General features: G+C 31.8%; 2 protein-coding genes across 5 annotated transcripts in view; one reads left to right on the top strand and one right to left on the bottom strand.

Moving 5' to 3' along the window:
* Nucleotides 1–729: 729 nt before the first annotated feature.
* LOC134706787 (uncharacterized) lies at nucleotides 730–24,589 on the bottom strand. Of its 4 annotated transcripts, none has more exons than XM_063566061.1 (12): nucleotides 24,462–24,589; nucleotides 19,335–19,480; nucleotides 18,885–18,951; nucleotides 14,623–14,910; nucleotides 13,323–13,460; nucleotides 12,572–12,694; nucleotides 11,287–11,586; nucleotides 10,635–10,769; nucleotides 5,173–5,252; nucleotides 3,759–3,853; nucleotides 2,839–2,893; nucleotides 730–948 (listed from the first exon to the last, which is right to left on the bottom strand). In XM_063566061.1, exons 2-12 carry the CDS (start codon nucleotides 19,464–19,466, stop codon nucleotides 802–804), a joined length of 1,560 nt encoding a protein of 519 aa, XP_063422131.1. In that variant the 5' UTR covers nucleotides 19,467–19,480; nucleotides 24,462–24,589; the 3' UTR covers nucleotides 730–801. The 4 variants fall into 4 exon arrangements, with proteins under 4 accessions (XP_063422131.1, XP_063422130.1, XP_063422128.1 ...); XM_063566060.1 differs by having other exon boundaries at nucleotides 24,329–24,553; XM_063566058.1 differs by lacking the exon at nucleotides 24,462–24,589 and adding an exon at nucleotides 24,156–24,267.
* Nucleotides 24,459–26,465, top strand: part of LOC134706786 (bone morphogenetic protein receptor type-2-like) — a 31,186-nt gene continuing 29,179 nt past the window's right edge. Inside the window, exon 1 of the mRNA XM_063566057.1 lies at nucleotides 24,459–24,722. Within this exon, the coding sequence (XP_063422127.1) occupies nucleotides 24,677–24,722 (46 nt within the window). The 5' untranslated portion in view covers nucleotides 24,459–24,676. The remainder of the gene's footprint in view (nucleotides 24,723–26,465) is intronic.

Genomic DNA, 26,465 nt, shown 5'->3' with positions numbered 1-26,465 from the left:
CCGGATATAATTTTGCTTTACACATGTACTGTCAGATCTGTACTTTTTTTGTTGTTGGGATGTACAAGAACCTGGCCACATCCACTTCGTGTTTTTGTTAGATGAAATTCTATTTGAATCTATTGAGTTAAGCTTTTTTTCAATTGATTTTTATAGTTCGTTCTTATGTTGTACTGTTACACAACTTTCCCAGGTTAGGAGGAGGGTTGCCTGCTCACAAACATGTTTAACCCTGCCACATTCTTTCTGTGCCTGTCCCAAGTCAAGTGCTTGTAGTTCAGTGGTTGTCATTGGTTCATGTCTGTAATATTTGTTTTTCATAAATTGTTTTCTTATAAATTAAGTTTTCTCAATTGAATTGTTTCATATATTTTATGTCAGAGACTTTTATAGCCGGCCATACAGTATGGGTTTTTCTAATTGTTGAGTGTCATATAGTTTCCTATAACTGCTTACATCAACTTGAATTGAACTTTGGTAAATTGTTGTCTCATTGACAATCATACTACATCTCCTTATTCTTATACTGCTGTTAAGATGTGTTTATCTTCAGTTGAAGGAGTCATTATAAAATATACAAAGTTTGCATTTGTATTGGTTAGGTTATCAACACCATACTAAACGTAAACAAAGACATAACTGATGACTGTATAGTTTAATGGTACATAGACAAAACTATTGAAAAGGGTTTCTAGACCTTGCTATGATGCTTCAAACAATGTCCTTAAGCTTGCTTAATTCATTTATTATCAAATATAACAACAGAAAATAAACAAAAGTTTTGTCACATGTTTTCCATTTTCACTTTACCTTTGACCTATGTTTGGATGATTTCTTATTAATATGTTTGGATGATTTTTTATTTTTGTGCTCCTTTTGTTTACTTCCTTGGTCCATGTTTAGTTCCTCTTGGTCCTTTTTTTGTTTTTCCATTTTTTCTTTGTGTAACTAAAAGTACATGGAATAAACTCAACATTAGCAATATGGATTAAAAAAAAAATGCATTGTAATATACAACTGAAAGTTGTAAATTAGAAAAACACAGAAATGTGCTGTGGTATGATTTCTAAGAACCAGGGCATGAGGCAAAGCAATGTTAGCAACTTTAGTAAATACAATTAGGCCTTAAAATATGAGTTAAACAGAAATCCTACAGAATAGTAACAGAAAAAAAACCATTGATACCTAAATGTGAAACAAAACTTGATATCAGTAAAAGTATGTCTCTCTAATGATTTATATATATATGTGTATGTTCCTTTCTGGTAAGCTGCACACAAATAATACCTCAGTTTTTTGCCTCTCCAAAATTTTAGTATTTTATACTTTTTTTTAAACATATAAGTGATTATTTTTGATATTTGAAAGTCCTATAATCCTATTAAATATATACTATCGTATTAAGGTCAATTTCGCTGAATGGTATAAGTCACAGATTTTAATAAAATATTGCATACCACTTTTGCTAGTTGAACTTATTAACAACTGTAAATCTAAAACAAGAATGTGTCCTCAGTATACGGATGCCCAACTTGCATTATCATTTTCTATGTTCAGTGGACCGTAAAATTGGGGTAAAAACTCTTATTTGGCTTTAAAATTAGAAAGATCATATCAAAGGGAACATGTGTACTAAGTTTCAAGTTGTTCACACTTTAACTTCATCAAAAACTACCTTGACCAAAAACTTTAAACTGAAACGGGACAGACCGATGAACAAACGAGTGGCGAACAGACCAGAAAACATAATGCCCCTCTTCTATCTTAGGTTGGGCATAAAAAAGAATATAACTCTTTTAGTTTTAATATGTAATATTAATGACTGATTTATAAAGAAATATGTGTGGGCAAAAATATGATCACAAAGCTCATTAAATATTTTTTTTAATTTTGTCTTTTAGGCCAAAACTCAACATGACTTTTAGGGTGCATATCTATTCAAACAAATATTTTAGATATAAATTAAATCATTGAAAATGCAAAAGTCCGCATTTGTTCTTCTAAAACATGTTTATTTCAAATTTAGAAAAGATATGCTCAAACAAGAATGGTGAACTACAAAGTGGGCTCTGGCACTTGTATAGGTGTTATTTGTTCCACATCATCAAAATAATTAATAAGATTTAATCATTAAGCATTAAATCAATTTAATAAATTAAGATTATCGTCTGCTAAATCTTGAGTTATCTTTTCTTTAATTTGGAAGGACTTGAGCGTCTTTCATTTACCTACTAATTTCATAAGCGGTTTTCCCGCTTTTATTTGGTATAAAATTGCATGCTTTTTGTGAATTGTTCATTGCGTGATTTGAACCGAAGGAACACAAAACCCACCCTATCCCACCCTTGAGAATATTTTCTGCTCTCTGTGGTATATTTTCAGATATTGCTAAAGAAGCGTCATGGATTGGACAGAATATGAACTGAATATATTGATTTACTGAATGGCTGAATTTATTACAGTTGGCGTCTGGTAGCCTAGTTGTCATTTGGAGAAAACATATGATGGTTGCCCTTCAATGTTTTTATCTTGGACATTAATGAGACATTGTCGATGAAAGCAAATTCATAGGCCGGTTGATGAATAGTTGAACAGTCCTAATAAATCCATGACAAAAAATTGCCAAAAATTCAAACTTACTATTTGTTGTTTTTTATTATGATTATTATTTAGTTTTTCTTACAATTTATCTTTATTTGTATAACGAAGGTAATCTGGAGTCATTGGAAATATTACGAGTGATTTCAATGGATTTGGGTTATCTTTTATTTGGTATATCGAATTCCTAAATCTATATCTGTTGGTTTCTTTCGAATATTAAATAAATTTATATCATACCAGCATTATTTTTTGTTCTTTGTCTTTGCTCTCTTGCATTTTTTTCTTTGTACTCCTAAAAAAACATTATTGACAATTAACTTTGTACAAAAAGTCATCTTATTTGCATACATGTAGGTCAAAATGATTAATTGCATAAAATTACCTACAAAGTGTGAAATATTCAGAAAAAATTCAAGTATTTCTTTGCAAACATAATAATTAGAAATAACAATTACATTTTTAGCTCACCTGACCTGAAAACTACTAAGACAAATTTAACCAAACTTGGCCATAATTATTATTAGGGTATCTAGTTTCAGTTTTTGGTTTATATCTCTATCACTAAAGCATTAAGAGCAAATCTGACAGGTGGCAAATTGTTGGGTTGCTGCCCCTGAGTAAGTAATTTTACGAAAATTTTGCAGTTTTTTGTTATTATCTTAGATATCATTATATTATCTAATAATATCCAATATCTAATACTATTGATTAATATGATTTTAACCTTATTTTACATGATTTCCAAAGCATCAGTAAATACTGGTGAGCAACACAGGCTCTTGACAGTCTCTAGGTATATTGTCCACTCCTCTTTTACCATTTACTTTAAGGGTCTTGCATAAAGCCACCAAGGTTGTATACATGTATGATAATCATATTATAAATTTTTTTCACTTAAATTCCAATCTAAGAAATAGCTTAAGATAGTTATATATTGGAATAACACTTTTAATTGAATTGAATTGTCATATCATAGTGGTGAGGAACATGAAAGCATTCTCCGATACCATTATGACATACATGTGATTCTTCCCATGGGAGTCAAAATCCCTTGATTTAATAAAATGCTCATGTTATATACCTTGATAAGGGTTTATATGGAACGGCATAAAAGAAATTGTGTTTACAATATAGTTATATTGTTACAAACTTCTTACCAAAATAAGAAACCTAGGATCAGCAGTAATACAGTACCAACACCAACTCCTATGTAAATGTCTGTGTAATCTTCCTCTTTGTCAATAGGTGGTGGCTGTAATAAAAATACATACAAAATACACTGTATTGCATGTAGTAATTTTTTCCTGAGATAATTTTTTCTCTCTCGCTTTTTTATGAGTATCTTGGAAACATGTAGAAAACATGTAATATGTATTTTTTGTCAATATGCTTTCATTGAAACATGATAATTGATGCATCAAAAATAAATATCCTTAATTTTATCATTAACAAGTTGTCAAAGTAAAAAATAAAAGACTCCATACAGAACTTACTCTTCTTAGTTCATAAAACAGATAGAACCTAAGAATTAATCCTTTGGATGGGTATGGATTCACATTTTACCTGGTAAATATAAGGTATTCTTAGTTCATAAAACAGAAAGAACATAAGAATTAATCCTTTGGATGGGTATGGATTCACATTTTACCTGGTAAATATAAGGTATTCTTAGTTCATAAAACAGAAAGAACATAAGAATTAATCCTTTGGATGGGTATGGATTCACATTTTACCTGGTAAATATAAGGTATTCTTAGTTCATAAAACAGAAAGAACATAAGAATTAATCCTTTGGATGGGTATGGATTCACATTTTACCTGGTAAATATAAGGTATTCTTAGTTCATAAAACAGAAAGAACATAAGAATTAATCCTTTGGATGGGTATGGATTCACATTTTACCTGGTAAATATAAGGTATTCTTAGTTCATAAAACAGAAAGAACATAAGAATTAATCCTTTGGATGGGTATGGATTCACATTTTACCTGGTAAATATAAGGTATTCTTAGTTCATAAAACAGAAAGAACATAAGAATTAATCCTTTGGATGGGTATGGATTCACATTTTACCTGGTAAATATAAGGTATTCTTAGTTCATAAAACAGAAAGAACATAAGAATTAATCCTTTGGATGGGTATGGATTCACATTTTACCTGGTAAATATAAGGTATTCTTAGTTCATAAAACAGAAAGAACATAAGAATTAATCCTTTGGATGGGTATGGATTCACATTTTACCTGGTAAATATAAGGTATTCTTAGTTCATAAAACAGAAAGAACATAAGAATTAATCCTTTGGATGGGTATGGATTCACATTTTACCTGGTAAATATAAGGTATTCTTAGTTCATAAAACAGAAAGAACCTAAGAATTAATCCTTTGGATGGGTATGGATTCACATTTTACCTGGTAAATATAAGGTATTCTTAGTTGAAATTGACTGAAGTCTTCCAGTAGTTGCATTTTCACTTAGATCGTTAAGATGTGTTTTAAGTTCATCTGGCCCATTAGGTTTCTTTCTACAAGTAGTATTTCGCAGATTTTTACAGCATATAATAAATTACCAATTGTGTCTTGTCCTCTTCTTCTGTTAAACTGTCGCTTACTTGGATTTCAGGCTGACTTTTTGATTCTTTTGCACCACCTGCAAAAAAAAAGGTTCTAGTACTTTTGTATTTAATCCTTTAACTACTTATGACTATTGAAAAAGTATGGTGTACAAAAATTGATTGTCCATGTAAACAAGATCATTAAAGAGCAAATAAACAACATTTTAGATTTTATTAGTACAGGAAAACTTTAAACACATAAAAAATAGTCTTAAAATTGAAATTTTTATCAATGTGTAAATACGGGATCAAAATTGCATCGTATGCCCTTAATTGAGAAATGTTGTGCACATATCACAAGAAAGCAGCCTATAACCCAACAATATATGTAAACCTTAAAATCTTGCTTTTGTTTATTTTAGTTACAGTGTTTATGTAAGATGCTTATATTTCACTTTAGACCATAAAATAATTCACGACTTTAATAATCTCTCTTTAGTTGATTTTGTATTACTGTTAAGTGTAATTCTGTTTACCATCTCTCTATCTTCTATATTTTGCCCAAAACTCCAAAAGGTAAAAACAAATATCATCATTTAAGGGCAGTGACTCATATTATGATGTTTTATTTGTAGATTCTGTCTTGCTGATATTTTTACTATATAAAGTTTCTAACTTATATAGATTTGAGATATTTGAGAAAAATTTTCGTTAAAAAAGGACAATTACTTCTAAATGGATTCAACTGATGGTAGTGATGATATTGTCAATGTTAATTTGTTTGTAGATCTTACCTTGCTGATCATTCTTGCTATTCAGTTTATGTTTATTTATTATAGTTTTCAAGATAATAGTCAAACACGAAAAAGGGAAAGCTTCATCCTTTATAAAGGACAATAACTTGTAAGTAGTTGTCTTAGGATTTTGATGTGAAGAGACGGTAACGTTCTAAACATTTTTACCATCAGATTTTCTGTTTCTTAATCAGGTTTCAAGATAATAGAAAATTTTGCATTTTCCCCTTGTTTTATTTTTAGCCATTTATGCCATGTTGGTTGGCAATTACAGACAACAAGTGATGATAGTATTTAACCCAGGCCATGTTGGTTGGCAATTACAGACAACAAGTGATGATAGTATTTAACCCAGGCCATTAGGCCAGCAAAAACAGACAACAAGTGATGATAGTATTTAACCCAGGCCATTTGGCAAGCAATAACAGACAACAGGTGATGATAGTATTTAACCCAGGCCATTTGACAAGCAATAAGAGACAACAAGTGATGATAATATTTAACCCAGGCCATTTGGCAAGCAATAACAGAAAACAAGTGATAATAGTATTTAACCCAGGCCATTTGGCCAGCAATAACAGAAAGCAAGTGATGATAGGACTTAACCCAGGCCATTTGGCAAGCAATAACAGAAAACAAGTGATGATAGGACTTAACCCAGGCCATTTGGCAAGCAATAACAGACAACAAGTGATGATAGTATTTAACCCAGGCCATTAGGCCAGCAAAAACAGACAACAAGTGATGATAGTATTTAACCCAGGCCATTTGGCAAGCAATAACAGACAACAGGTGATGATAGTATTTAACCCAGGCCATTTGGCCAGCAATAACAGACAATCAGTGATGATAGTATTTAACCCAGGCCATTTGACAAGCAATAAGAGACGACAAGTGATGATAATATTTAACCCAGGCCATTTGGCAAGCAATAACAGAAAACAAGTGATAATAGTATTTAACCCAGGCCATTTGGCCAGCAATAACAGAAAGCAAGTGATGATAGGACTTAACCCAGGCCATTTGGCAAGCAATAACAGAAAACAAGTGATGATAGGACTTAACCCAGGCCATTTGGCAAGCAATAACAGACAACAAGTGATGATAGTATTTAACCCAAGCCATTTGGGAAGTAATAACAGAAAACAAGTCATGATAGGACTTAACCCAGGCCACTTGGCAAGCAATAACAGACAACAAGTGATGATAGTATTTAACCCAAACCATTTGGCAAGCAACAACAGACAACAAGTGATGATAGCATTTAACCCAGGCCATTTACTCACAATAGCAGGAAATAAGTGATGATAGTATTTAACCCAGGCCATTTGTCCAGCAATAACAGAAAATAAGTGACGATAGTATTTAACCAAGGCTATTTGGCCAGCAATAACAGACAACAAGTGATGAAAGTATTTAACCCAGGCCAATTGGCCAGCAATAACAGAAAACAAGTGATGATAGTATTTAATCCAGGCCACTTGGCCAGCAATAACAGACAAAAAGTGATGACAGTATTTAACCCAGGCCATTTGGCCAGCAATAACAGACAACAAGTGATGATCGTATTTAACCCAGGCCATTTAGGCAGCAATAACAAACAACAAGTGATGATAGTATTTAGCCCAGGCCATTTGGCAAGCAGTAACAGACAACAAGTGATGATCGTATTTAACCCAGGCCATTTGGCCAGCCATTACAGACAACAAGTGATGATAGTATTAAACCCAGGCCATTTGGGCAGCAATAACAGACAACAAGTGATGATAGTATTTAACACAGGCCATTTGGCCAGCAATAACAGGAAATAAGTGATGATAGTATTTTACCCAGGCCATTTGGCCAGCAATAACAGGATATAAGTGATGATAGTATATAACCCAGGCCATTTGGCCAGCAACGACAGACAAAAAATTATGATAGTATTTAACCCAGGCCATTTAGCAAGCAGTAACAGAAAAAAGTGATGATAGTAATTAACCCAGGTCATTTGGCAAGCAATAACAGACAACAAGTGATGATAGTATTTAACACAGGCCATTTGGGAAGTAATAACAGAAAACAAGTCATGATAGGACTTAACCCAGGCCATTTGGCCAGCAATCACAGAAAATAATTGATGATAGTATTTAACCCAGGCCATTTGGCAAGCAATAACAGAAAACAAGGGATGATAGGACTTAACCTAGGCCATTTGGCCAGCAATAAGTATAACAGACAACAAGTGATGATAGTATTTAACCCAGGCCATTTGGGAAGTAATAACAGAAAACAAGTCATGATAGGACTTAACCCAGGCCATTTGGCCAGCAATCACAGAAAATAAGTAATGATAGAATATAACCCAGGCCATTTGGCCAGCAATAACAGGAAATAAGTGATGATAGTATTTAACCCAGGCCATTTGGCCAGCAATAACAGAAAATAAGTGATGATAGTATTTAAACCAGGCCATTTGGCAATGAATAACAGGAAATAAGTGATGATAGTATTTAACCCAGGCTATTTGGCCAGCAATAACAGAAAATAAGTGATGATAGTATTTAACCCAAGCCATTTGGCACGCAATAACAGAAAACAAATGATGAAAGTATTTAACCCAGGTTATTTGGACAGCAATAACAGACAAGTGATGATAGTGTTGAACCCAGGCCATTTGGCCAGAAATAAGTGATGATAGTATTTAACCCAGGCCATTTGGCCAGAAATAACAGAAAACAAGTGATGAAAGTATTTAACCCAGGCCATTTGGCCAGCAATAACAGAAAATAAGTGATGATAGTATTTAAACCAGGCCATTTGGCAATGAATAACAGGAAATAAGTGATGATAGTATTTAACCCAGGCTATTTGGCCAGCAATAACAGAAAATAAGTGATGATAGTATTTAACCCAAGCCATTTGGCACGCAATAACAGAAAACAAATGATGAAAGTATTTAACCCAGGTTATTTGGACAGCAATAACAGACAAGTGATGATAGTGTTGAACCCAGGCCATTTGGCCAGAAATAAGTGATGATAGTATTTTTACCAGGCAATTTGGCCATCAATAATAGACAACAAGTGATGATAGTATTTACACAGGCCATTTGGCCAGCAATAACAGGAAATAAGTGATGATAGTATTTAACCCAGGCCATTTGGCCAGAAATAAGTGATGATAGTATTTAACCCAGGCCATTTGGCCAGAAATAACAGAAAACAAGTGATGATAGTATTTAACCCAGGATATTTGGCAAGCAATAACAGGAAATAAGTAATGATAGTATTTAACCCAGGCCATTTGGCAAGCAATAACAGACAACAAGTGATGATAGTATTTTACCCAGGCCATTTGGCCATCAATAACAGACAACAAGTGATGATAGTATTTACACAGGCCATTTGGCCAGCAATAACAGGAAATAAGTGATGATAGTATTTAACCCAGGCCATTTGGCCAGCAAAAACAGAAAATAAGTGATGATAGTATTTAACCCAGGCCATTTGGCCAGCAATAACAGAAAACAAGTGATGATAGTATTTAACCCAGGTCATTTGGCCAGAAATAACAGAAAACAAGTGCTGATAGTATTTAACCCAGGCCATTTGGCAAGCAATAACAGAAAACAAGTGATGAAAGTATTTAACCCAGGCCATTTGGCAAGCAATAACAGACAACAAGTGATGATAGAATTTAACCCAGGCCATTTGGCCACTAAAAACAGAAAACAAGTCATGATAGTATTTAACCCAGGCCATTTGGCAAGCAATAACAGACAACAAGTGATGATAGTATTTAACCCAGGCCATTTGGCCAGCAATAACAAACAACAAGTGATGATAGAATTTAACCCAGGCTATTTGGCCATTTGGCCAGCAATAACAAACAAGTGATGATAGTATTGAACCCATGCCATTTGGCACGCAATAACAGACAACAAGTGATGATAGTTTTTGACCCAGGCCATTTGGCCAGCAATAACAGACAACAGGTGATGATAGTATTTAACCCAAACCATTTGGCAAGTAATTACAGACAACAAGTGATGATAGTATTTGACCCAGGCCATTTGGCCAGCAATAACAGGAAATACGTGATGATAGTATTTAAACCAGGCCATTTGGCCAGCAATAACAGAAAATAAGTGATGAAAGTATTTAACCCAGGCCATTTGGCCAGCAATAACAGAAAACAAGTGATGATAGTATTTAACCCAAGCCATTTGGCCATTTGGCCAGCAATAACAGAAAACAAATGATGAAATTATTTAACCCAGGCCATTTGGCAAGAAATAACAGAAAACAAGTGATGATATTATTTACCCAGGCCATTTGGCAAGCAATAACAGACAACAAGTGATGATTGGACTTAAACCAGGCCATTTGGCCAGCAATAACAGGAAATAAGTGATGATAGTATTTAAGCCAGGCCATTTGGCCAGCAATGACAGACAAAAAATGATGATAGTATTTAACCCAGGATGTTTTGTCAGGTGAGCTAAAATGGCACTGCAAATGTATGAAATTTATAAAATGTTATCTCCAATTTTCACTTGCAATATGTGACTGTACTCTAATACAAAATCATTCTGCTCTCTTAAAACTTTTTATGAAATTTTACTTTCAATTATAGAAGTTTTCTATTTTGTGTTTTATATCAAAACAATGGTAATAGTTACCAAGGCATATGAAGACTTACAATCTGGTGACTTGAGAAGGACTTCAGATTCAATTTGTTCTGATGCAGGAGAACCAGCAAACTGAACAAAGACGTGACATTTATAATATCCTTCATATTTCTTACAATCAGTTGTTACTAATGTAAAAGATGGATCTGAAATGAAAACAGGTGCTTGTGTGACTACAAAACTGAAAAAACATGATCTTTTTATAGCATACTCAAGTGAACAATCCTTTAAATTTAGTTTGAGACCCAAAACTTACAAATCACAAATCAGAATTTTATGTTTATATTTTATTTTCCAAATGTAAGTAACTGTGTTATGTTAAAAGTAAATCATTGGCAAATTACTGGAGTAAGTGAGCTACTTGTGAAAAAATTGACTAATCCCTGCCAGAGCAAGGAGCCTGATTTAAATAAAACTTTCCCAAGCCTACTAAATTTTAAAGCAAGATATGTGTAAAAAGATTATTAAATTATTGTTTATCTGCAGAAACAAACTGTAAATTTATCAGGCATGTGTTTTAGCCATGTATAATTTGAGAACATATGGTTGATAATGCTATTGCTGTCATTAAGATTTATTCATGTTTTAGCCATGTATAATTTGAGAACATATGGTTGATAATGCTATTGCTACCATTAAGATTTATTCATGTTTTACACTCACTTTCTGTAACTGATCCATAAGCCGTCGGACATCTTGTTTTTCCTACTTTACATAGATAATTTTGCTGCCAGTATACAGATTCTGACCAAACAATATTTCCTCTGTCATTTATTCCTGCTATTGGCTGATAGAATTCCTCACCGATTTTTTTAAATTCAAACACAAAACCCAGTATGTATGTTGCTTTTTGCATTACTCCACTAGATGGTCTACACTCATGAAGTCTTATTGTTTTTGTAAACTTTTTATATTTGTATGTGTGTGGTCGACCGATCACATCTACTAATTTCTGAGAGGATCCTGAATGGAAAAAAGAGTTAAGCATATATATATATATTCATTTACATAAAACAGGTTAAATTGATAGTTAGAAATTAAGTAAGTAGGTCTGACTTTCTTTCCATTTTAGTTCAGTAGCATTGTTAGCCTCATTGATATTTCATTAAGAAAAAGCAATTAAAATAAAGCCACTGTGTTTTTTTCAATCATTAAGACAAAACAACATTTATTTTCTAACAAACTTTTTCAATACATGTATCTTAATTTTGTCATTAATATACAAATCATTTGTTTGGATTAGAATGAATTGGTTGAACAAAAAAGATTTTTTTTTCGATCAATCAAGAATTGTTAAAACAACTACAGCGGATTCCATTGAGTGTGTAGCCAAAGGTAATATCTTTGGTTAGCCTGCTTGTTAGCTGAACCGTGAAGTCATCGTTAGGTTAGGAAAACTTCCCTACCTTAAGAATAGACTATTCCGACAGAAAACCAATCTATCTGTCTGTTGGACTATGCTTCTTTGAAAGGAGGGTAGTAGACCTGACCTAAAATTGACTTCATGGTTCAGCTATTACAAGCAAGCCAACCAAAGATATTACCTTTGGCTACACACTCAATGAAATCTGCTGTAAAGTAAACAGGAGAATAGTTGATACAAAAATTGACCTTAATTCTGTCCTCAAAAATAAAAAAAATGTTTTTAAAGGTTTGGTTGACAATTTTTAAGTTATCAAATGGAATGGGTTGAAACCACAAGAATGCTGTATTTTCTCACATCAATTACCAGTTAATAATATTTAAACCAAACCATACATATAAATTTATATTGAAGCTGTGCCTTCAAAGACCCACTAATTAATTTGTTTGAGTTAATAAGCCTTATTGAAAGGACTCAAAATGTATGTAAAGATTTGGATGCTCTTCATGTGTAAGGTAACATATTTGAAGAAAAATACTACAGGTATGTGCTTGTACAGAAAAAAAACCAGATAGATGTTCTTACTTTTTTTTAATATATCACCAGAAATGGATTTCATTTCAAAAAAGAATTGATCAAGATTATGAGAATCTGATCCACCGGTACCCCAAGCAACCTTTGATTTCATTCTACCATACTTTACCATACCTAAAAAAAAAGAATTAACTGATGAAATACTGTTTGACCATCTTATATGTATATATGCTTGGTGACTTTAACTTGAACTTCTGGAATTTATAATATGAGGGATGGGAAGGCACTTCTAATAAAATTTAATGTGTGCAATTATTTTTAAAAAAGATCACCATGAACAATTAAAGGAAATAACTAGTTAAAATCTCATGAATGGCAGGGTGAAATAAAAAATGTTTACAGACCCTTACTTTTATATCTGAAACAGCCATCAATCAGTTTAACTGGCAATGCATAACATCTACTTGTGGGGTAACTGATTTTTTTTTAACTTCTGCTAACCATGACCATGAATAATTAATCAATTACATGTATAGTATTCCAAAATTTTAAACTGTAAAATCTTCTTTAATACTGCTGCTTTTAAAACCTGTTAAATTTTTCTGGTTTTCTATTGATTAGACTGGTTTTCTCGTTTGAATGTTTTTACATATGTCATATTTGGGGTTCTTTATAGCTTGATGTTCGGTGTGAGCCAAGGCTCAGTGTTAAAAACCTTACGTTTGATCTATAATGGTTTACTTTTACAAATAATGACTTGGATAAATGTTGTCTCATACCACATCTTCTCATGTCTACTTACAAGGAATTAACATCCACTTCTTACTGCTGGTTTGATATCTAATATTGTTTCCAGGTCTCTTGACAAACACAGTACATCTATACCATCCTTGTTCATTGTCACACTTCATTCTAGAGGCATAAATATCAAGATATGCTTCTGAAATTACAAATTGATAGATTAATTTACCGGTAATGGTGTCTCAGATTTGTAAAATTAATGAATATCTACTACATCTATAAAAGAGTATATGATATTGCAAAAACAAATGTGAGAAACTGTGTCTTCTGTGGAGGTGCTCATTTCCAAATCCATTTTTTAGTGTGATTTCTTTACACTGCTCTATTTTATCTCCTTCTTTTTCTCAGGTTCTAATTTTACCCCCTGTATCCCACATCCACATCCCCAATGTGAATATTATGAAATAAAATAACAAATAATCTTGTGCTTCTCCTCGTGCAAAAGTATGAAAACACACTAACTTCTCGAACCTTTACACAAGTATTCCTCATTCTGAACTTTGAAAGATTAAGTCTGAATTTGTTTCATTCAAAAGAATGGTCAATGCCGACAAAAACTTCTTGTTTAAGGAAAGAGCAACTCATACTTTGTAAAACATATCTCTGGTTGACAACAAAAAGTTCTCATCAACTGATATCATCAAAATGATAAAATTCATTACTGAAATATATTTGTACTTTTTCAGGATTTATTTAACAACAGACAATCTGCATTCCTATAGGAAACATCAGTGCTCCTCTCCATGCAAAAAAAGTTTCTTTATTGTTAAGCAGGAGGTTTAATAGATATTAGAAGATGTGGTATGAGTGCCATCGAAACCACTTTCCATCCAAGTCACAATTTGTAAAAAGTAAACCATATAAGGACAAAGTACAGTTTTCAACATGGAGCCTTGGCTCACATCAAACAGCAAGCTATAGAGAGGTTGACCATTGTAGAGTATCAGAGTCAGGGATCTCGATGTTGTAGCCACCATTACATCCTCTTTTTATTGGTTGTGACATCACCAAATAAAACTTATTACCTAATTCAGCTTGTGTGAGTAACACAACAGGTGTCATTTTAGTGGAGTACATTTATTAACTGCTTTCTCTTCTGGAGCACCCAAATTCACATTTTTGATGTGGTTCATGTCACTCAAGATTTGTGTTTCTGTTTAGTGTTTAAGGTCTGTTACTTTTCTTTTATTGCTTTTCTTTTTCATCAAGATGTTGTCTGTTTAACTGTGTTTTTGTTATATTTATGGATTTCGATTGTCCAAATGGTATCTTCTCCGTTTTTTTACCTGTTCATTTTTTACCTGAGTTTGATATCTTTCCAACAGCTGTGTTATATTTTTCACCATCTGAGAAGAATTTTTTAGGCCATGACAAGTGATCTGACCATAGAATTTGTTCATCTTTATTCATAGCTACAATTCGTTCATACTCCCTGTAAGTTGCCTCACGGTCTGGCTTTTTAAACTCGATGAATGCAGCTTCAAACTGTTCCTGTCTATTTTCTTTGTTATCCCATTTACAAGTAAATTTCATGGGTCCCAATTTTGTTTTTCTGTCTGTAATTTTTGAAAAAAGGGTTTCACTGTAATCTGAAGAAGAAAATACATAATTAGCCATTAAATGAATGAAGAGATGATACATGCATTCTATGTTTTTAAAATCAGGAAATAAAATCAGTCTAAATCTATTGTTTCCAATGTTTGTAATGTTGGTTCATGTATTGTACATCTACACTAAATCTATTGTTTCCAATGTTTGTAATGTTACTTCATGTATTGTACATCTACACTTAATCTATTGTTTCCTATGTTTGTAATGTAAGTTCATGTATTGTAAATCATCACTAAATCTATTGTTTCCAATGTTTGTAGTGTAAGTTCATGTATTGTACATCTACACTAAATCTATTGTTTCCAATGTTTGTAATGTTACTTCATGTATTGTACATCTACACTTAATCTATTGTTTCCTATGTTTGTAATGTAAGTTCATGTATTGTAAATCATCACTAAATCTATTGTTTCCAATGTTTGTAGTGTTGGTTCATGTATTGTACATCTACACTAAATCTATTGTTTCCAATGTTTGTAATGTTAGTTCATGTATTGTAAATCATCACTAAATCTATTGTTTTCAATGTTTGTAATGTTAGTTCATGTATTGTGAATCAACACTAAATCTATTGTTTTCAATGTTTGTAATGTTAGTTCATGTGTTGTGAATCAACACTTAATCTATTGTTTCCAATGTTTGTAATGTTAGTTCATGTATTGTAATTTGTACATCTACACTAATCTATTGTTTCCAATGTTTGTAATGTTAGTTCATGTATTGTAAATCAACACTAAATCTATTGTTTCCAATGTTTGTAATGTTACTTCATGTATTGTAATTTGTACATCTACACTAGATCTATTGTTTCCAATGTTTGTAATGTTAGTTCATGTATTGTAAATCATCACTAAATCTATTGTTTCCAATGTTTGTAGTGTTGGTTCATGTATTGTACATCTACACTAAATCTATTGTTTCCAATGTTTGTAATGTTAGTTCATGTATTGTACATCTACATTAAATCTATTGTTTCCAATGTTTGTAGTGTTAGTTCATGTATTGTAAATCATCACTAAATCTATTGTTTTCAATGTTTGTAATGTTAGTTCATGTATTGTGAATCAACACTAAATCTATTGTTTCCAATGTTTGTAATGTTAGTTCATGTATTGTGAATCAACACTAAATCTATTGTTTTCAATGTTTGTAATATTGGTTCATGTGTTGTGAATCAACACTTAATCTATTGTTTCCAATGTTTGTAATGTTAGTTCATGTATTGTAATTTGTACATCTACACTAAATCTATTGTTTCCAATGTTTGTAATGTTAGTTCATGTATTGTAAATCAACACTAAATCTATTGTTTCCAATGTTTGTAATGTTACTTCATGTATTGTAATTTGTACATCTACACTAAATCTATTGTTTCCAATGTTTGTAATGTTAGTTCATGTATTGTAAATCATCACTAAATCTATTGTTTCCAATGTTTGTAGTGTTGGTTCATGTATTGTACATCTACACTAAATCTATTGTTTCCAATGTTTGTAATGTTAGTTCATGTATTGTAAATCAACACTAAATCTATTGTTTCCAATGTTTGTAATGTTACTTCATGTATTGTAATTTGTACATCTACACTAAATCTATTGTTTCCAATGTTTGTAATGTTAGTTCATGTATTGTAAATCATCACTAAATCTATTGTTTCCAATGTTTGTAGTGTAGGTTCGTGTATTGTACATCTACACTAAATCTATTGTTTCCAATGTTTGTAATGTTAGTTCATGTATTGTAAATCAACACTAAATCTATTGTTTCCAATGTTTGTAATGTTACTTCATGTATTGTAATTTGTACATCTACACTAAATCTATTGTTTCCAATGTTTGTAATGTTAGTTCATGTATTGTAAATCATCACTAAATCTATTGTTTCCAATGTTTGTAGTGTTGGTTCATATATTGTACATCTACACTAAATCTATTGTTTCCAATGTTTGTAATGTTAGTTCATGTATTGTAAATCAACACTAAATCTATTGTTTCCAATGTTTGTAATGTTACTTCATGTATTGTAATTTGTACATCTACACTAAATCTATTGTTTCCAATGTTTGTAATGTTAGTTCATGTATTGTAAATCATCACTAAATCTATTGTTTCCAATGTTTGTAGTGTTGGTTCATGTATTGTACATCTACACTAAATCTATTGTTTCCAATGTTTGTAATGTTAGTTCATGTATTGTACATCTACATTAAATCTATTGTTTCCAATGTTTGTAGTGTTAGTTCATATATTGTAAATCATCACTAAATCTATTGTTTTCAATGTTTGTAATGTTAGTTCGTGTATTGTGAATCAACACTAAATCTATTGTTTCCAATGTTTGTAATGTTAGTTCATGTATTGTGAATCAACACTAGATCTATTGTTTTCAATGTTTGTAATGTTAGTTCATGTGTTGTGAATCAACACTTAATCTATTGTTTCCAATGTTTGTAATGTTAGTTCATGTATTGTAATTTGTACATCTACACTAAATCTATTGTTTCCAATGTTTGTAATGTTAGTTCATGTATTGTAAATCAACACTAAATCTATTGTTTCCAATGTTTGTAATGTTACTTCATGTATTGTAATTTGTACATCTACACTAAATCTATTGTTTCCAATGTTTGTAATGTTAGTTCATGTATTGTAAATCATCACTAAATCTATTGTTCTAATGTTTGTAATGTTAGTTCATGTATTTTAAATCTACACTAGATCTATTGTTTCCTATGTTTGTAATGTTAGTTCATGTATTGTACATCTACACTTAATCTATTGTTTCCAATGAGTGTAATGTTAGTTCATGTATTGTACATCTACACTTAATCTATTGTTTCCAATGTTTGTTTTGTTAGTTCATGTATTGTGAATCAACACTAAATCTATTGTTTTCAATGTTTGTAATGTTAGTTCATGTATTGTGAATCAACACTTAATCTATTGTTTCCAATGTTTGTAATGTTAGTTCATGTATTGTAATTTGTACATCTACACTAAATCTATTGTTTCCAATGTTTGTAATGTTAGTTCATGTATTGTAAATCTACACTAGATCTATTGTTTCCTATGTTTGTAATGTTAGTTCATGTATTGTATATCTTCACTTAATCTATTGTTTCCAATGTTTGTAATGTTAGTTCATGTATTTTAAATCTACACTAGATCTATTGTTTCCTATGTTTGTAATGTTAGTTCATGTATTGTACATCTACACTAAATCTATTGTTTCCAATGTTTGTAATGTTAGTTCATGTATTTTAAATCTACACTAGATCTATTGTTTCCTATGTTTGTAATGTTAGTTCATGTATTGTATATCTTCACTAAATCTATTGTTTCCAATGTTTGTTATGTTAGTTCATGTATTGTAATTTGTACATCTACACTTAATCTATTGTTTCCAATGTTTGTAATGTTAGTTCATGTATTGTAAATCAACACTAAATCTATTGTTTCCAATGTTTGTAATCTTGGTTCATGCAGGTGCAGATCCAGAGGGGGGTTCTGGGGGTTGGAACCCCCCCTTTTTTTGGACGATCAATGCATTTGAATGGGAACATGTAATTGAAACCCCCCTTTTATCCTGGGTTAGGACCCCCCCTTTTTTTTAAATGGCTGGATCCGCCCCTGTATTGTAATTTGTACATCTACACTTAATCTATTGTTTCCAATGTTTGTAATGTTAGTTCATGTATTGTAAATCAACACTAAATCTATTGTTTCCAATGTTTGTAATCTTGGTTCATGCAGGTGCAGATCCAGAGGGGGGTTCTGGGGTTGGAACCCCCCCTTTTTTTGGACGATCAATGCATTTGAATGGGAACATGTAATTGGAACCCCCCTTTTATCCTGGGTTAGGACCCCCCCTTTTTTTTAAATGGCTGGATCCGCCCCTGTTCATGAATAATTCATCTACATGTACACCAAATCTTGTTTCCAATTTTGCATACCTTTCTTTGCACCATCTATTATTTCAAACCAGAAATTATCAGCATCACTAGTTTGCTGTCTTCTTGTCTAAATATAAAAGTCATTCATATTAGATTTTTTTTTTTCAAGTCAACTTTTGTTAAATATTTTAGAATTCCAGTTTTGATGAATACTAGCTGTTAAGTGTCACACTGTGAATTGAGTTTTTAACTTTGACCTTTGTCATATCTGCTGGTGACAATTTTGAATTTCTGACTGGCATCATAGTTACAAAACTTGTTAAGGATCTTCAGAAGTACAGAAGAGATTATTAGACACAGTTTAATGTCATTGGTTAAATGGATATGTTGAGAATTTTTTTTTAAATATAATCAACTGAAACCCTTTTTGACCAAAGTCATATCAGATATTTTCTCTGGGTAACTTGTTAAAACTAAGAAATAAAATTTGAAATAACATGTATAGCTTACTCTTCTATTTTTATATTTGCCATTTGTGGTCAAGAATGCTGTTCTTTGTTTTTCCACCAACTTTGTTTGAAATCCGTGTACATTTTTGCTGTCATTCTTTGTAACCTCTATATGTCCATATACTTCATACATGCAAAATAAAATAGCTGAAAAAGAACAGAACTGTTAAAATATCAATGAAAAAGCAAGTCAGCAACTGAAAAATAAACTTGTGTTTGATAAGATTGTGTGATATTGTAGAGTACAGTGAAAAGAACATATAATTTTTAAACTGCACGTCGTTGTCCATCAAGTTAAAGTAAACCAGAGGCTCTCAAGAGCCTGAATTGCTCACCTGTTATTTTTTTGCTTAAATCTTTCATCAATGATTATTTTTGCTTTACAATATATATTAATGAGTGGCTTAAAAATGCCATTTAAATATACATTAAATCTGTCATATTTTCTTCAAAAGCAAATAAATGCATTTTAACCACATGTTCCATTTTTACCATAGTGTAAATGTTTCTCAACGTTGAAGGAAATAAGAGACAAAATCAATACTAGATTCATTTGATAAGATTTTTAATGTTAAAAACAAATAACAGGGATGATACATTTTAGACCATAAGAACATTTTTACCCAAGTCAGATTTTCTCTAAATGCTTTAGTTTCTGAGATATAAGCCAAAAACTGCATTTGACCCCTATATGTTTTAAATTTAGACATGGCGGCAATTTTTGTAGATGGATCAAGAATTTGAATACAATTCATAAACTAGATTCCTAAGGGAACATTAATTTAAAGTTAAGAAGTATTTGATAGGCTCAATGGTTTCTGAGGAGAATATTTTTAAAAGTTAGCAAACTTGATAAAAAAAATTGTGTAAACTTATCTTTAAAGGCAATACCTTCTTAAATGGTCAATTGACAATTTCAATCATATTTACTTTTTTGTAAATCTTTATATCTATCTATATTATAATAATATTCATGATAATACCAAACAAGAGGCTGTCAGAAAGACAGCAAACCGGATTTATTAACATTTATTTGTGTCCTGGCAATATCACAAGAACCATAACTGATGAACGGTGAAAGTGAAAATCGTCAATATCAAATTTGACCTTCTTTGTCATCAGGATCAACATATTAAAATTTTAAAAGCTTAGGTTGAATGGTTCATGAGTAAATGAACAACATGAATGGAAACGCCATTTATTTCATCTTTCAAGAACCATGATAACTCCTGAACAGTAAAAGTCAAAATCAACATTATTGAACTTGACCTCCATTTTGTCATCAGTAACAACATATTAAAATTTGAAAAGCTTTGGTTGAACAGTTCATGAGTTAATGCACGGACACAAATGGAAACGCCATTTTTCAATCTTTCAAGAACCATAACTCCTGAATGGTAAAAGTCAAAATCTTCATTATTGAACTTGATATAATAAAATTTTAAAAGTTTTAGTTGAACGGTTCATGAGTAATTGCAGGGACAACATTTGGTTGCTGCCTGCACGACTGCCCGACCGCCTTACATCCCCAAATCAATATTTTAACTGACGATTATGAAAGTGCTGAAAACTTTAAAAATAGAGCAGGGATACAGGCGTGCCTTCTATCTGGTAAATGACGTCATTAAGGCATGCAAAATTGAGGACCTTTACAGGTGAAAGACATGATTTCTGAAATGAAAGTTTCAGTGCTGTCAGATGGTCCGAGAACACAATTAATTCGTAGTGCATTTCTTTTAGAACATAAATGAAAATAAAAAAAATCCCACCTGCGCTTTCTCAAAGAAACTTTTACAGTGTGTTGTACTACTTTTGGGACAAATTATATCAAAATTATAGAAAACTTCATCGCCTCTAACTCAAAATATGGACAATTTTATGTTTAGGGCGTCTTGAAATCTTTTGACAGCTTCCGAAGTGCTCATTTTCAACCTTTTTCAGCTGGACCAAATCACTACTTTCCTTTAAAATTCTGGACCCAAATTTTTTTACAGTGTAATTTTATCCCCCTACTTGCAATTTGAGGCATTAAACATGGAGAAATAAATTTGGAAGAGGTATAAAAATTAATAGCAAGTAACCCACTGTCAACACTAGGGACTATATTTGTGAACAACGAAAATCAAGGGACGACAATGGTGGTCTCGGACCTAATAGGGTATAAAGAGTTGACAAATCTTAAAAAGACTTGGTATGACCAAAGCTTAATGAATTATAACACTGCTTACAAAGTTTCATGACAATAGGATGTATATTATAGACATTAAGTAAAATTCTATACTCCTCTTTGCGTGTAAAATTTTGACGTTAAAATTGAAAAATTTCAACTATCAACATTTGGGGCTTTAAAAATTCAAATATTGCAAAAAAATACTTTTCAAATGACTTAATATATAACTTATCATGTACTTAAAGCAATAGAGTACTCATTTGATTTATAAGACTTGGCATAATTATTCAAAAGTCAAATTTATATGAGCCTGCGCCTAAAAATTGAGGTTTTTCAATGAAGGGGGGCCTTACATGAAGATGTAATATTTTCCCCCAATTTTAAATTTGTGAAGCTTTTTGGTTATAAATAATCCTTACATATGTATTGAAAGTACTTTAAATGGAAAGAAAAGTTACAAATAACATATCATATTAGTTTAAAAGGGTCATGGGCCAACTAAGAGTGGAAAAAACTTAGGGTCAATTTAGGCCGTGCCACATATTTACATTAAAAAATGCATATTGAGACTAAGAAATAAAAATTTGTGTCTTTTTTATCATTTCTATACTCATGTGACATGATACAACAAATCTGAGCACAAAAAGACTCTTGCAATCAACTTTTCTTACAAGCAGTATGGGCTGATACAAAGATTTTTGCCTTTTTAGGGAAAAACTTGCATGCAATTTATTCTCCACAGGCTTATATTTAAACCACTTGCTATCCTACAGAAGAAAAGAAAGATATTATGTGAAATGGAACAGGTACAATAGACATTGTAAAGTGCATTTGATACAAATTTAGTGAGGTCTTCAATATGGACATCAAATTTTATGTACCAAGCTCCCCACTATTGACTTCATCCAAACAAGGCGTTAGACAAGGGTCATTTATATAACACATTTTGCACATTTTGTCTGAGATAAACTTCTATTCTGTAGATTCAGAGTTCATAAATAAGTAAATGAAGTAGATAAAGGCATAGAAACACAAATATTGACACATGAAAACCTGCCAGATAGAAAGTCAGGATGCCATTTATGAATCAATATTGAAAAAGTTATAAAATGCCTATTTTGACCATAAAATGCCAAAATTGGTCATTTTTGCAGAAATTCTATAAAATAAAAGTTTAAATCCTTTAGTTTCATGCTATTTGACAAGTTGACACCATCAAATAATTTAGGGAAGTTGCCAGAGTACAAATTCTATATTTACAGATTTCACCTCTTAGGTCCGAGAACACAATTAATTCGTAGTGCATTTCTTTTAGAACATAAATGAAAATAAAAAAAATCCCACCTGCGCTTTCTCAAAGAAACTTTTACAGTGTGTTGTACTACTTTTGGGACAAATTATATCAAAATTATAGAAAACTTCATCGCCTCTAACTCAAAATATGGACAATTTTATGTTTAGGGCGTCTTGAAATCTTTTGACAGCTTCCGAAGTGCTCATTTTCAACCTTTTTCAGCTGGACCAAATCACTACTTTCCTTTAAAATTCTGGACCCAAATTTTTTTACAGTGTAATTTTATCCCCCTACTTGCAATTTGAGGCATTAAACATGGAGAAATAAATTTGGAAGAGGTATAAAAATTAATAGCAAGTAACCCACTGTCAACACTAGGGACTATATTTGTGAACAACGAAAATCAAGGGACGACAATGGTGGTCTCGGACCAGATAGATCTTGACAAATTGAACAAATTAGCCCCATGTCAGATTTTCTCTAAAATCTTTAGTTTTTAAATTATAAGCCTAAACTGCATTTGACCCCGATGTTCTATTTTTAGTCAAGATGGCCATGTTTGTCAATGGATCAAAACTACAATTTTATAAACTTGATAACTCTAAGGAACATCTAGTTAAAGTTTGGACTGGTAGTTTCAGAGGAGAAGATTTTTTAAATAGATTAAGACAATGTTCAGACAATGACAATGCTGCCACCGACGATATCAGATGGCAGACAACTTCAAACTTCAGGCCCTGGTGAGTTTAGAAGTAAGCAGTCTTCACACTTAACCTACGGCCATGGCTTGTAAAATTGCTTTCTGGCTTGTAAAATTCTGATCTACAAGCCAACAGAAACCAACTTAAATTTTCAAAAAATTGAGCTTTGGGCTCATACCCGTAGCCAGGGGGTTTCGGACGAACCCCTCCCCCCCCCCCCCCTTGAAATCAAATCTGCACTGTTAAAGTCAATGTTCTGTTTGAATTTTGACTGTTAAAGTCGAGTTTGTAAGTCAAACGAAACCCCCTTGTGAAATTCCTGGCTACGGGCCTGGGGCTTGTGGACTCAAAAATTTATTGTGACGGCTGAGTTAGGCATGCAATATATCTTTACCAGGTAAATAACATTGATGGCAAGCATAAGTATAAATAGTCTGTTATTAACAAATGTAAATAAAAAGTGTATGTCAATGTGTAAACAAATATTTTCACTTTCAGAGAAAATTAAATAAAAAAAGCAGAAAATCTACTTGGCACTCATGTTGGCCATTTATTGAATCAAGGGAAGTCAAGAAACTTGTGTTTTAATGAGTTACTGTTTATGAAAGCTATCAATAAATTATATATTTACTTATGTAGCCAATTTTCATTTTTTACCCTTTTCATACTGAAAATTTTCGTCTGCTAAAGTTGAAGGGGAGGTAACTGTAGAAGACACTGAATCAGAACGGATTGGCATAGATAACTATCCGTATTAATAAGTAGTGTACCCTTATATTTTGAAGAATAGAAACTTCAGTTTTGTTATTGCCAAGTTATCACAAAATTACCGAATTAAAATGGAATGACGCTCATCCTTTTCTAAAAGCAGTCAATGGTCTCACACTTTCAAATTCAATCAAATGCCAATGGAATCGTCCATTTTACTTAAGATATCATTGTACAATTATGCAAGCGCCTCACGTAATGCTACCGTGCTGTTTCATGGATAAGAGACACTGAGATGACAGTGAGTGTTGCAATTTAATTGCATATTGATGCGGTCCTAACAAAACTGTAAAAAAAACATATTTGACAGGTGCACAGCTTACAAGCGTTTACATAACTCTGATCAAGACTGAAGCACGACGTTGTTTAGTTTACTGTAGAGAGAAAATGCTGCGAAATGAACTTGAAAAATGAAAGTTTATCAGCTGTGTGTGATTACATTGATTTCATTATGTGGTAAGTTACTGAAAATATTAAATTTTGTTGGTACTGACAAGATTTTATACAGCGCAATTGTAACAGAAACCATTGATATGCACTGCAGATCAGTCAGACGGTGCTGTGCAATGGCAACAAGTTTTTTTTTAATTGTGCTAAATATTTTAATCATTAGAAATACAAGCTCTCTTTTATAAATTGTCTGAGTGATATGAATAGGGTATGCTAGGCTTCTTTCTTTTATCAAAACAAAGAGAAATAAATTGAAAGTATTCTGTGATTTGTTATTTGTGTATTAGCAGACAGGTAAACATTGAAAGGTCACAGTTTGTCGCCTGTCTAGACGATAGTTCGGAACAACTTTACATTTTACATATATTAACCCAATAATCAATGACCTGCATTAGATCAGAAAAATTAGTTGACCAGGATCAGTATTTAGCATACACAAAACATTCTTTATTATTTTTAAATAGATAAGTGTAGATAAAAGAATAGTTCAGTGAGTTTAATCAGCCATATTTGGACATTTTTGTAAGATTTTTTTTAGTGTGTTAGACAGGAGGATTATTAACTCAGAGATTATTAATGATGTCAATTTACTTTTTTGCATGATAATGACCAAATTGATTGGTTAAAAAAATAAATTAGCATTAAAACTGTTAATTAATTAAAAGAAAAATTTCCTTTTTTTTTTTTTTTTAATATATTATTTCAATATGTAAAGCGGGTCCTGGTATACATGTACAATCCATTTTACACTGCAAATGAGATACACATATAAAATTGATAGGACTGTAGTTCTGTGAATATTTTGATATTTTTATTTAAATAGAATGTTTCTTTAAGAACTTTACAAAGAGGCGTGAACCTGACATAAAATTGGCATCTACATATATATGTAAAATTTAAATAAGAAAAATTGACATGATTGCCAGTGAGACAACTACAGTAACATATGTACATGTACAGTCATACAGTAGGTCACTGCATGGCCTTCAACACCAAAAAATGAGTAAAACCTATACTGTATTGTAATCCATATATGATGTAAGATACTGGAATGACAAAATGGGAAAGAAACAACATGATTTATGATATAAAATTAAAACGTAAAAAAAAAAAAAAAGGCATACAGAAACCAAGGACAACAATCCTTACTTGGAACATGTACATAAAGAATGTGTCAGCTAGGTTAACATCCCAATTATAACATATATTTTGTCACTTGTGTTATCATTTTAAAAATGTAATATTTCAGTCAAAACTTTAATCTGTACATTACATGTACATGTATATTTTGTACATGTATATTCATACAATGTATAAAATGTACAAAATGTACTTGTAAGTCTGAAAAGCAAACACATACAACAGAGTTAGAATAAGATTTTTGTGCTGACAAATTTTTGTCCCACAACCTGACATCAAGATTTGAGCTGACACCTTTGACCCACTACCATGACTACAGCACCAATTGCTTAGCCTCATGTCCAGTGCTCTAGACCACTCAACCACATCGACTGACAATAACTTTCAATAGTCTTTGTCAATGTAACCTTGTCACGTAAGACAAATCTAGAGATAGACATAAGAATTTGAAAGACATGTGTTATAAGATTTTGTATCTATGTAAAATTATTTTTTTAACAATGTATTTTTATTTATTGATTTGTCAGCAATCTAAATTACAAAATGTTATATACATGTACATAAAATTGAGAATGGAAATGGGGAATGTGTCAAAAAGACAACAACCAG

This window comes from Mytilus trossulus, chromosome 2 (genome assembly GCF_036588685.1).
Source record: "Mytilus trossulus isolate FHL-02 chromosome 2, PNRI_Mtr1.1.1.hap1, whole genome shotgun sequence".
Classification (NCBI taxonomy): Eukaryota; Metazoa; Mollusca; class Bivalvia; order Mytilida; family Mytilidae; genus Mytilus; species Mytilus trossulus.
The sequence above is the reverse complement of the archived record's forward strand: the minus strand, read 5'-3'. Positions and strand labels throughout refer to the sequence as shown.